The following is a 12,880-nucleotide window of genomic DNA, read 5'->3' as shown; positions in this document are numbered from 1 at the left end:
CCCCTTCAAGACTTGGCTGGCATAATAGACTGCGCTTTGCTTCCCCTTGTCTTCTCGAACGAGCATCGAGCTTACCGTTTTTTACGCCACAGACAAGTTCAAAAATAAAATCTCACTTTCGAAGGGCGAGCTTAGCAAAAGAGGAGATGACAAAAAGATTTTCAAACTTTCAAATGCTTCTACACTCTTCCCCCTAAACAAATTTATTTTTGCTTTTTAAGGCTTTAAAGAACGAGAGACACTTTTTGGCCGAGCATGATATGAACCGGCCAAGAGCTGACTCGCCCATTGAACCTCTATACCTCATCAATGGTTTTAGATGCCTCCATATTTTAGATAGCACTTATTTTTTATAGATTTGCTTCTATGTCTCTTTCTAAAACTTTATACCCAAAAACTTTCCAGCTTTTATTCTGAAGGTACACTTTTCAAGGTTTAGTTTCATACCTGCCTTGTCTAGTATGTCAACAACTTTTCGGATGTCCTTTGGATGATCTTCCAAGGATTGACTTTTTACCATCATATTATCCACGTACACTTCGACTGTTGAACCCACCATGTCTTCAAAGATGCCTAACATTAGCCTTTGGTAAGTCGCCCTTGTATTTTTTAGTCCGAATGGCATCACTTTGTAGTGAACACTCCTTCATCCGTAATGAATGCTATTTTTTCTGTATCTTCGGTGTCCATCATAATCTAGTGGTAACCTGAAATAACATAAAGAATAGAAACCACTGCATGACCCGACGTCAAATCCACTAACCTGTAAATAGATGGCAGTGGGTAATGGTCCTTTGGACATGCTTTATTTAGGTTAGTAAAATCCATGCACATCCTCCATTTCCCGTTGGCCTTCTTCACTAGTACTATGTTGGCGAGCCATGTAGGGTACTAGACCTCCCTTATTAATCCTACACTTAACAACTTATGAACCTCCTTTTTGATCACCTGTTGTCTTTTCGGTGCAAACATTCTTTTCTTTTGTTGTACTGGCTTTATTGTTTTATCGATAGACAACTTATGGGTGATAAGAGATGGATCCATCCCTGTTACATCTTTTAGAGACCAAACGAAAGTGGTTACTCTGCATTTTAGTAACTCTATTAAATGATTCTTGATTTCACAGATTAACACAGTACCGAGCCATACCTTCTGATCCTTACCTAACTAGACCTCTTCTACCGAGTCTGCTGGTTCTGGCTTTATGTGAAAATCTAGCTTTTCTAACGATTCGGTAGGCATTGTTGCTTTCCTAAGGGTTTTGGTGGAATGCCTGTAACATTCTTATGTCGACTTTTGATGGTCTTAGACTACAGCTGATTCCTCATAGAGCTAGCAACTTAAGGCACATAGCATCCATGTTAATAACTATATTGTGATAGTTTAAAACTGTGCGACCAAGTATCACGTTGTATGCAAGTAGGATATCTACCACCGCAAACTCTGCATACAGCTCCCACTTGTGCTTTTCATCACCCAACACAAGAGGGAGGTTGATGGTGCCTAGCATTGCCATGATCTTATCCCCTAATCCCACTAACGGATAGGGGGCTTATTAAAAATATTTAAGGTGAGGATATTAATGGAACTAATATGTCCATCGAGACTCGCCTCGCTTCATACCTGTTTAGATGAATGTTAACGATTAGCGGGTCATTTTGAAAAAAATCATGTCGACTTTTCTGTAGGTCCGAACCTCACCTCCTGTTTAGCCCAAGGTTCTTGTTCAAATGACAAGATGTCTTATGCGATGCGCTTGTTTTTACCCTTGCCATCATTGGGTCCTGCTGCAATTACATATATAACCCTATGGGCTCATTGTCGGGGAGAGTTTTGGGAGTTATTACCTCGGGTTCGGGCCTCCTTTATTCTCTACTCCTTATGGCAATCTTCCAAAGAGTGTCATCCCTTATTAACCTTTCGATTTTGTCTTGCATTGTCGGCATTCCTCCATTATATGTTCGTGGTTTTCATGAAAGCGGCAGTACTTGGTCCTGTCTCATTTATCGGCTTTCTCGAGATTGAGTTTTGAAGACCACCTAACTTATTATTTCTTTTGATCTATATTGAAATACGTGTTCGTGAGTCATTCAATAGAGTATAATTCATATATTTACTTTAGTCATCACTCTTTTGGGAGACTGAATAAGTTATGTGATCTCTTTCATATCCCCACCTTTCTGGCTTTTCGTTTTGCTTTTTTGTCCTCTCTCAATGCTCATCCAACCTGATGTATTTTTGGGCTTTGTCCATTAAATGTTGGTATGTAGCGGCTGAATTCTTGATTAGGGAATCCATGAATTTAACATTGCATGTCCCTTTCTTTAGTGCTTTACAAGCTATCTCCTGATTTAATTCCTCAACTTGTATTGTTTCTACAATAAATCGTGAGATAAAGCTCCTTAAAGACTCACTCTCTCCTTGGCGGATCTTCGCAGGATAGAGGAGAGCTTCTTAGGAGGTATACAAGTGGTAAACCTGAATTTAAATAGCATAGCAAATTGCATAAAATGTTTGAAACAAACCTAGGTTCAGATGTTGGTATCATTTCTGAGTCAAACCTGTGAGTGTTGATGAAAACACTCGACATAGTACAAAATTGTTGACATTTTGAAGTTGCATGGTCGTCCTAAAGATCGCTAAGTGACTCTTAGGATCTATTGTCCCATCATATTTATCAAAGCTAGAAAGCTTGAATTTAGTCGAAAAAGTTTCTGCTAGAATTTTTTCTAATAGGGACGAGGCATCGTCCAAGTCATAGTCCTCCTCTTGCTCCTTTTGGCAACTTTGGATAGCCCGTACTAGCTTATAGTTGACGTCCTTTGGAGTATCGTCTACCGACTCTTCTTCTTCAAACTCAATCTTCCCTTTGGACTGCGCCTGGATCGCTTGTGTCCGAGTCCTTAGGGTATCAGCAGAGGCTTCCTCCCTTTCCCTAGGAGCCATGAACGATGCCTCTCTTAGAGCTTTGTATTGTTCGAGGGTAGCCTGCAATCTTTTGATATATTGGAGCATTTGCTCATTGTTCATTGAGATCAATTTCATTGACCATGGAAGGTGTGTTTTGTCCACTGCTAGGAGTGCAACAGATGATAGCACCTTTGTTGGCAACACTCTTAGCAGCAGCTCGAGAAGTGTCGGCCATAGAGAGAGAGAAAAGAAAGATTTGTTTTAAGAGAAAAGGGATAAAAGACCGATTTTAATCCAAATGAGCAGAGAGAATTCAATAGATTTCTCGACAACGGAACCAAATGATGTAACCGGAAAATAGAGCTATGTTGTGATTGGTTAAACTTGCAAGAAAGAGGACGTGAGTTGGTTGGTGCCTACGGCAGCCACTCCAACACACAAGTCAGTAAGTTGAAGAGAATGGCGAGAGTAATACTTAGAACTCAAGAGTATGTATGTAAGAGAATTGCGTACCTTTATTTCTGTTATCGTTGGCTTTTATATTGTAAGAAAATGAAATTAAGTACAGCATTTCTTAGAAATTCAGCATTGATGTGGCCGGCTATTTGATGAGGGATATTATCAGTTAATTAGTCAGTGATCCCTTGATTACAGACGTAATGGAGATCTGCTAGTATTACCTGATAACGATAAATTTATGTGAAGAATTGCCCTATTTAGAAGAGGGCGAGTCTTGATAAAAAGTTGAACGCTATGATGTCCGGGTTTTCTTTTTTCCGGGTGGATCGCATATCGATTTATCAGACTCTTACCATGTGACATTATCTTATGGTGACAACTCAAAATCTACTTTGAATAATTATTGTGTTATATCAATATTCACATGCGACGTGTAACGTTTAATCTCTACGCATATAAAAAAAACAGTATTCTACTTTTACTTGTAAGAAAAAAAAACTAAATATGTGTTTTGCAAATAAATACTTTTGAAATAATTATGTATTGTAGTTATAAAAACTTAGAAGATAATTTTTAGTTACATAAATGTCAATATTATTCATTTGCAAAAAAATTGGAAAACAAAATTTTGTCAAGAAAGAAAACCGTGAAAAATAATTTGAAGTGTTTTTAGAAAATTGAAAACTAGTAAATATGAACATAGAATTCCATTTTTTATATATTTTTTCAAAAAAACACTATGTCCACAACGAAACATATATACCCTAGCATCTTCTAACAAATTTCTTTTAATTTTATTACCTTTTTTTCCTTTGCTTAAGTATCATATATATTTTCTCTTTTTTTTTTTAAATCTGTTTATTTTTCAAAAATTAATTTTTATATATTCATTTTTTAAATTTTTACTAATTATTTATGGAATTTATGATTATAAAATAAAAATGAGGAATACAAGTGAAATAAATTACCTATTATTCTTCCATGCAATTGTAATAAAGCTTTCAAAAAGCGTCAAATTTTAGCTTGCTTCCTTGAAATCTAAATTGGGCTGAGCTGGCCCAGACCTCAATCTCTGTTTCGAGATTTTTGGATTGGATTACTCTGAATTTCATTTTAGAATTTCACCTGCTTCGAGTTTAAGGTTTTAGAAATTGCGAATAAATTTTTATTTTTATTTCAAAATAAAAATAAAATTGTACTATTTCGTTTCTGGTATGATTTTTACTAAAAATTAGAATCAAATTTTTAGATTTTTTATTCTAAGAATCATATTTAAAATCAAATTTCAGTATAATTTAATTTAATTTTTTATTTTTGTTCTTTTTAACTTTAATTTAAGTTTAGTTTAATTTTAGTTTCAATCTTAATTTTGTAAATAAAATTATAATATTCTTGCAATTATTTTAAAATAATAAATAACTAACATCAAAATAATTAACCTTTATACAATAATATTAATATTAATATATATTATATACAATTCTATAATATTACAACATTTTATATTTGATTATTAATTATATAATTTTAATTAAAATGTATTTGTATAATTAGTATTAAAGATATATTCTATTATTAATACATGCTTCACTTATATAATTAAAAATTATAAAATAATTAATATATTTATGGTTAAAATAATAAATATATGCACAGAACAAATATATATATATATAATCTATTTAAGTAGATAATTTATAATTAAAAATTAAATTATTTAAATTATATTATTAGATATTTTTAGTGACTAATTAAAATATATGATTATTTTATAATATTATTAATGATTATTTAATAGTTAAGAGTGAGAGTTATATTTAAATTATATGAATATTTTAATTTATAAAATAATTAGATAATATTTCATTTTAAAAAAAATAGTTAGATAATATTAAGCATAAAAATAATGAAAGAGAAAATGCATATATACCTACGTATTTATAACTATTGAGATAAGTCTCAAATACTCAAAATAACTATTTTATTTATATACCTACGTATTTATAATTTTTTATTATATATTTTTTAATAATTTATAAAATTTAAATTTAAATTTTTTAAATAGAATCATATATTTTTATAATATAATTTATAAAATTATAGTATAATTCTATATAAAACATAAAACACGTTATTAAAACTATATAATAAAATTATAATATTACTAAAATTATTAAAACACACATATAGAATATTAACTATTTGGTTCCGATATGATTTTTAATAAAAAAATTAAAAATAAAATCAAATAATTAAATAAATTTAGTTTAATTCTTATAACATCATTGTTTTAATATGATTAGATTATGATTTTTCGATTAGATTTTGATTTTTAGATTCTGATTTGGGAACTATAAACATGCACAACCCTAAAAAAAAATATCATAAAACTAAACAAAAGCACTCCCGAAGACCTAAAAGCTGGAAAGGGAAAAAGAACCCACTGCTTTTCTCCCACTCTTCCTTATCTCGAAAGAAAAGACTTTCTCAACCACCGTTCCATGGTGATGACGAGGGTGGTCCTCCTTGTGAGCACAAAAACATATAATATCACATCTTGTGCTCAGAAGCCAATTTCAGGCGGCGAGTAAGTAACCACATCAACCATCAGCCCTCCATGTTTTTCCTTGCAGGTCCATTAAAGAAGCCATAACTAATGAACTGATCACTTGTCTCTGCAACCTCCAACACCCCTGGTTTGCTTCAAACCTCTAGCATCAATATCGCTCAGACGATGGCCCTCACTCGAAGATGCAAGTTGACGTTGATCTCGTTGTTTGATTATTTAATTCTTAATTATTAGTGGCATGTTTATTAACAGCATGCTTTAAAATTGATGATTTGTGGTAGTTGGTTTTGGAGGTTTATGCAGTCTCCATGAAGAGTGGAGTGTTGGATTTTGCTTTGTTACGATTGATTTGCAGTGCACGAAACCTGTTTGGTAGAGATTGATAGTGCAATGTGTTTCTCTAATGAACTGCGGTGGCTGATGCCCATTTTCTCAATTGTTACCTTAAGTACGGAAGTTCTTTTCTAGTTTGGTTTTTAGGAAGAAGTCCCATCATTTATGGATTGTTTTTATACTTTTATCAAATGAAATCTATTTTCATATCTATTAAAAAAATTCTCTTTGACATTAATATGCAGTTTGAATTTTTCTCACTTTTGATATATAAAAAATAAATAAAATTTTGGATTTGAATATTTTTATTATAATTTTATCGGTGCTGTAAATTAACTATATTAATATAATAATGCACATGGTCATGAAATCTAATTATGTAGACGAAATCTATGAGGCGAAAGATGATTGGATATTAGCAATTCCTAAACATAATTAATTAATGATTTGTTATGTTAACCCACATGCCCAAACATGGATATGAATCATTAGTCAACAATGGTTGTTATACAATGGTCAGCCAATTTAGAATTAACAAACAAAATTGATTTTAATTCTCTCTTCCTTTTTCTTTTTCTGTGATTTTTTATATCTCATGCAATCAAATCAATATTCCTCTAAACAAATTTTCTTACCTATCATTTCAATACGTTGATTTAACACCTTAAAATCAATATAATTATGACGCCTCAAATAATTTATATCAACGTCATAATCATTCAATTAATTATTTATATTTCCAGAATTACTATAATCTTTCCATGGGAATTATCCTTCCACATTCTCATGTAATCTATTTTCTATTTTTAATATTTTCTTTTATTTAATGTTTATTTTTTTAACATTATAAATAAAAATAATGAAATATAGTATATACTGTTCACATTAACCTATTAACACTGTAAAATTAAACATTTATTAAATAAATAAAATAATGAAAATAATTTGATTTAAATAAAATAAATATCACATTTGATATTATAAACATTATATATTTAGCAAATATGTTTTCTGGTTTTCATTATAAACTATAAAAATATTATTATTATAATATTATATACTTATATAAAAATAATATCACATATCATATATTTTATTCTATTTTAATAATATATTTATTTTCATACGGCTGAAACGGCACCTACGATATTCATTACTACGGTCAATCAATAAATTAAAGAAAAAAAATAATATAATAATGTGAATTTAAGACTAACCGAATAAAAATTACATATATTAATCTCTATATTCATTTATCTTTATACCGTTATAAGATGAAATTAGTTATTATATCTCATAGAAATCCAACTAGCACTTGTAAGTAATATGAAATCTGATATAATAATTGAGAGGCTAAATTTTGATGAAAAGCTGAAAATTAAAGCATCCGACTCTTTACTTCCATATTAAAATATTATTGAAAATTTATAAAAATTTCCATTCATTTTTATCAAGTATAAACTTATTTTTATTCAAATTAATTTCTTAGTTTATATATGCAGATCACACGCTTTGAATCTGATTTCAATTATAAATGAAAATTTAATATTTCGTTTTCGACTTTGAATCTTTTAGTCCATTTCTTTTAACTTAAAAAAAAATATTTTATGAAATAATTTTTTAAAAATTTATTACTTTTTTTTAAATGAATCATAAAAATGAATTTAGTCTAACTCATAAAAAATAGATCAAAAGAATTAGTGTCTAAGGTATTATAATAGATGTATTATTCCTATTTTAAACAAATTTTAGAATTTAATATATAAAGTCTATCAACTGCATTTTTAATCAGCTCTAATTATAGAGGTATTCTTCATTATCACATAATTGTTTTAACTTTATTTTTTATTTAAATTATTTTATTTTTTTAAAATTTATTAATTATAATTTTTAAAATTAAATTTTCACATTAATAAATTATTTATAATTACAAGATATAATAAATAAATTAAAAATATGATAAATAAAAATTCAACTAGTCATAGTATTTATTTTTTGAACTTATAATATTTATTATTATATTATAATAATGATGTATATACTTGAAAAATAATTATATTTTAAAATTATATTTTAAAAAAATAATTATATTTGTTTTATTAACATAATAAATTAATATATATTATATGCCAACAATAATCATTAACGTTAGAAAATTTATCAGTTACACTCAGTTATGAACTATCTGCTACTAACTATCAAAATTAACTATCAGTTATATCCAACCACTAAACCAAACCTAAAACTTTATAAAATGCAAATTATCCATATGCTAAACTAATATGAAAATTTATCAGATTCCATCCCGCAACGATTCCATTTTGAGTGTATGAGTGGAATGAAAACAAAGATCTCAAAGTGTTTTATCTCCCCCCAGAAAACTCGTCTTCTTCAATCACAAAAAGCAACACTTCATAGATCTCAGATATGAATTCTTTTTTTTTTTTTTTTGCAATCCATCCCACCAACCTTTCTTTCTCTATCACTCTATATGCATATATGCGCTTGTGTTAACTCCTATCCAGCAGTTACGAGCTGCAAAAAAAATTACAAGGAAAGAAAAAATTCTACTTGGTTAATGATTGTTCTGTAATCAACATTTGTAAGCTTCTGTTCTGTAATGATTGTTCTCAAAACAGCGCATTTATTTAAAAGGTAACAAACCCATTAAATGATAGTAATTATTAACTAGCTCTCTAATATGCTCTAATTTAAATTATATTAGAATTATAAAATTCATTAATTCTAAATATGTTTTATTAACGACTAATATCATATTTTTTCAATATAAATAACATAATCACAAGGCACGGAATGAATGTTCACAATCGATAAGCATTAGCCTTTTTTTTTTTCATTGAAGAAAAATATGCGCAGTAATTGAAAGAACGCATAGCTTGTTAATAAAAATACAGTGATTTATAGGAACACAAACAGTGGACCTATGAACATCATTTTCAATGGAAAAAGAGGTTGCCGGTCATCAGATGGAAGAAACCATCCAAGAAGGGCACCGTTGTAATTACACTGAGAACCAAATTCCAATGCACAAAATGAGTATCATAAATTGAATTACCACAACAAATGCACATGTAATCCCTCTGGCCACCACGAGTTCTTTTTTGTCACCCAAATGACAAGAAAAAGATCCCAAAGTATGTAGGTTACAATTTTTTTTTTGAAGTACATCTATCCTATATAAGAATTAATGGATGCAAAACAAGTCTTCAAATGATAGTATATTTTTCTTAGCCTCATCCGTACAATATTATATTATTATTTCAATAATTTTCCCGAGAAGTTTGTTTCACTAACTAAAAATTAGAGAAGGTAAGCAATAGAGGCTGCTACTTACAAAAGTTGAAGGCCTATCCCCATGTGCGAAAAGAGAATAACTTATTTTCTTAGACGATTCTCTTATCCAACCCGGCAAGCCTACTTCTCTATGCATTAAAGAGTAATTCTGTCTTTATAGTGCCAGCAAATTAGATTACCCCATTAATGAAACCCCTACCCATATTACACAAAAGGCATCAAAATCATCCCTAGATGCAAAACACTTTCAACTGACCAAAAACACTCACGTGCACCCCATTAATGAAACCCCTAACCATATTACACAAAAGGCATCAAAATCGTCCCTAGATTCAAAACAATTTCAAGTGACCAAAAACCCTCACGTGCACAAGCATAAACCACTTGACTAAAAAAGATTAACGGAGACATAAAATAATACGTACCTATGATTGCGTCAATGGAACTAACAAGAAGGTCAACATGACTAGCAAAAACTTCAACAGGATGGGCCGACACTCCTGCCCTCTTCATTTCCAGACCTTTGATGTTGCTGTTGGGTTAGTTGAGGAGGCTGTTGTTGTTGTGGTTGAAGTAAAAGCTGTTCCTGAAGCTGATGATGAGGGTGCGCCGTTTGTTGAATCTGGTAAGGGTTGTCATAGATACCTAAAGCCAAAGACGGTGACATAGCAGAAGCGACACTTAGCTGATTGTATCCAGTAGCAGTGACCAAACCTGCTGCGTCAAAACCACTGTTATATCTCACAAGCTCTTGATGGTGTTGTGATTGATCTTCAGGCTGCTGCTGATCATAAGTCCTAAACATCTCTTGCTGGTCTCTTACGACCACAGCATCAGCCAATTGCTGAGCCTCAAAGAATTGCTGCTGTGGATGCGTTGGATGCTGTTGTGGGTGCTCTCTTATCATAAGTTGGCCGCCATGCGGTGGCCCAGTAGGAATACCCATCATCGGCAACATGTTATAGGGGATGACATTTGAAGAAGACGGATTACCCAGATGCTGTTGGGGCATATACGTCGGATTTTGCAAGATGGGAAGCATTGCACTGGGCCCAATATACCCTGCCAGCTCTCTCTTGGCAATGTAGAGATCATTCTGAAGTTGCTTTAGTCTATGTTGAAGGATGGATATTAGACCCACACAGCCGTAGACAGGATCACGGAGACGCTCCTCAGCTTCATAAGCGAGGGAATTGACGGCATCTTCTCGTTGGGAAGCGTTAAGCTCGTTGAGAAGCTTAGCGACATTGCTGGCGCCAAATACCTTGTGGACACAGGAAAACTTTTGAGGCTGATCCGGTGGAAAATACGGTGCAAAAACGCATTCTTGGATGCATTTTCGCCTGAGAAACTTGCACGCTGCACAGGGCGAGTTCGATGATGACATTTTCTCTTTCCCCTTACCAACTACAAAACCATCAAAGATAAGCAAATAAAAAATCTTGTTCCACAATTTTTAAATACTCACAAAAGATAGATTAAAAAACAGAGAACAAAGAGGGAGGTTTTTCTTTCTTTTTTCATGCTTTGCGTTACAAAAGGAAAGAATTCAGGGAAACTTCAAACTTCATTATTTACCAAATTCTAAAGAAAAAGATAATAGTTCCCTTTTTATTGCTCTTTACGAGAAAAGAAATACATAAACAAACAGTGCCTTACAAGAAAGAAACTGTAAAAGGAAACGAATCATCAGTTAAACCTAAAAAATGGCGAAGAGAGAAAATACATTCATATGTACAGATAGAGGATTGTATTGAAGAGAGAAAAGTAATTCGATTATTACTGATGCATATTACCAGAAAATGGAATTACTCAACGCGTCTCCTATAAGCTCTTGCCTCTCTCACTCTCTTTCCCTCTCCTTCTCATCGTGAAATGCAAGAAACTGATGGTCTAAGCGATCCTTCGAGATCCGTTTCTCCAAGGAAAATATCAAGAAATTTTCCTTTTCAAAAATGAATCTCAGAAAATCCCATAATCTCCGTATCCAAACAGCCTAAACCTCTCCAGATTTTTTTTCCGAAAATCAATCTCGTAAAAGAAAAACAAAATTAATCATCAAAACCTCACCTCACAATACCTTCAAATTTTCTAAACAAAAAGAAAAGAAAAGCATAAACTGTTCCTTCTCAGATCAAACTCTCTCCCTCGGCGACCTCAACGGCCACGTAAACCACCTACAGAATTCAAAAGCCAAACCGTTAGAAAAAGGTCGAGAAAAATAAAAATATAAAACGACACCGTTTGCAACGAAAAAACTGTAACAAAACGGCGAGAGGAGCCTTACGGTTGCAGAGAGAGAGAGAGAGCTCTGTGGCGTAGGGTCCAACGGCTGCAACTCTCGATCCGATCTTTGAGTTTCACAATCCCGATAGAGAAGAAAAAAGAAAAAGAATAATGGAAAGTGAAATTTATATTTTTTCTGAATAAAAAATTAAAAGTAAAATATAAGAGTAAAAAATAATTTAAAAAAAAAAAAAAGAAAGAGAGAGAAGCGGAAATGACAAGAAGAGAGGCGTCACCATGGCATGAACGTCATTTTCATGAGAGGTGAAATACGTGCCGTTGAGATTTCGAGAGTGTAGGTAATAGCCGTCGGATCATAATTTTTAACATAAATAATATGTATTTAATTTAATTGGGAGTTCTGAGCAGCAACTAAATGCGTGTATCTGAGTGACTTGTTTGTCCCTGTACTGTCTTATTCTAATAATCCCAAAATTGCCCTTCGCTTTGACGTGTTTGGATTTTTCTTTTTCCCTTTGCTTTTTCCATTCACCAAGTGGGTCAAAGGGCTGACACTTTGATAGGTCACCTAATTTATTATCAACTTTTGTGTATCATAATTAATTACCCATCCCCTCTTTCCCCTGAGGCAGAATACATTTTTCCAGAGTGAAAAAGCTAATTTTATTCATAATTATATAGCCGCTTACAAATATAAAATTCATCTTTTCATTTAAATTTATTTTTAAATTATTATTAAAAAATTAAAAAAACTGTTATTTATTAAAATTTTAGAATATGAACGATAATTTATTTAATATTAATTTTAAAATAAATTTAAATTAAAAAATAAAATTAATGTTTTTAATTCAACAGCAAAAATTAATTTTTTTATTATACTTTTACCATTTAATTTATTCGCCATGTTTTAGAAATATCTAAATTGTAAAATCAAATTTATCCTATTATATCTCATACAGCCCATATAAAATATTATCATAATATTAATCAAACATAATATGTACATATATCAATAACTTTAAATATAAATTTATACTAGAGTTTTCA

The 12,880-nt window shown here is 31.3% G+C and overlaps 1 protein-coding gene across 3 annotated transcripts; it reads right to left on the bottom strand.

The window, feature by feature from the left end:
• Positions 1–8,723: 8,723 nt before the first annotated feature.
• Positions 8,724–11,979, bottom strand: LOC110627909 (LOB domain-containing protein 36). Of its 3 annotated transcripts, none has more exons than XR_006347897.1 (4): positions 11,874–11,979; positions 11,383–11,763; positions 10,012–10,993; positions 8,724–8,806 (listed from the first exon to the last, which is right to left on the bottom strand). XR_006347897.1 is itself a non-coding variant. In XM_043948650.1 (3 exons), the coding sequence occupies exon 3, from the start codon at positions 10,971–10,973 to the stop codon at positions 10,065–10,067; it is 909 nt and encodes a 302-aa protein (XP_043804585.1). In that variant the 5' UTR covers positions 10,974–10,993; positions 11,383–11,763; positions 11,874–11,979; the 3' UTR covers positions 8,724–10,064. The 3 variants fall into 3 exon arrangements, 1 of the variants encoding a protein (XP_043804585.1); XR_006347898.1 differs by having other exon boundaries at positions 11,657–11,763; XM_043948650.1 differs by having other exon boundaries at positions 8,724–10,993.
• Between the last annotated feature and the right edge of the window lie 901 nt (positions 11,980–12,880).

The sequence above is a fragment of the Manihot esculenta genome, chromosome 12 (genome assembly GCF_001659605.2).
Source record: "Manihot esculenta cultivar AM560-2 chromosome 12, M.esculenta_v8, whole genome shotgun sequence".
NCBI classification, from domain to species: domain Eukaryota; kingdom Viridiplantae; phylum Streptophyta; class Magnoliopsida; order Malpighiales; family Euphorbiaceae; genus Manihot; species Manihot esculenta.
This window is presented reverse-complemented; position numbering and strand designations above follow the sequence as displayed.

Coding starts and splice junctions, on each gene's coding strand:
- LOC110627909 (XM_043948650.1), bottom strand. CDS start 10,973: ATGTCATCATCGAACTCGCCCTGTGCAGCGTGCAAGTTTCTCAGGCGA.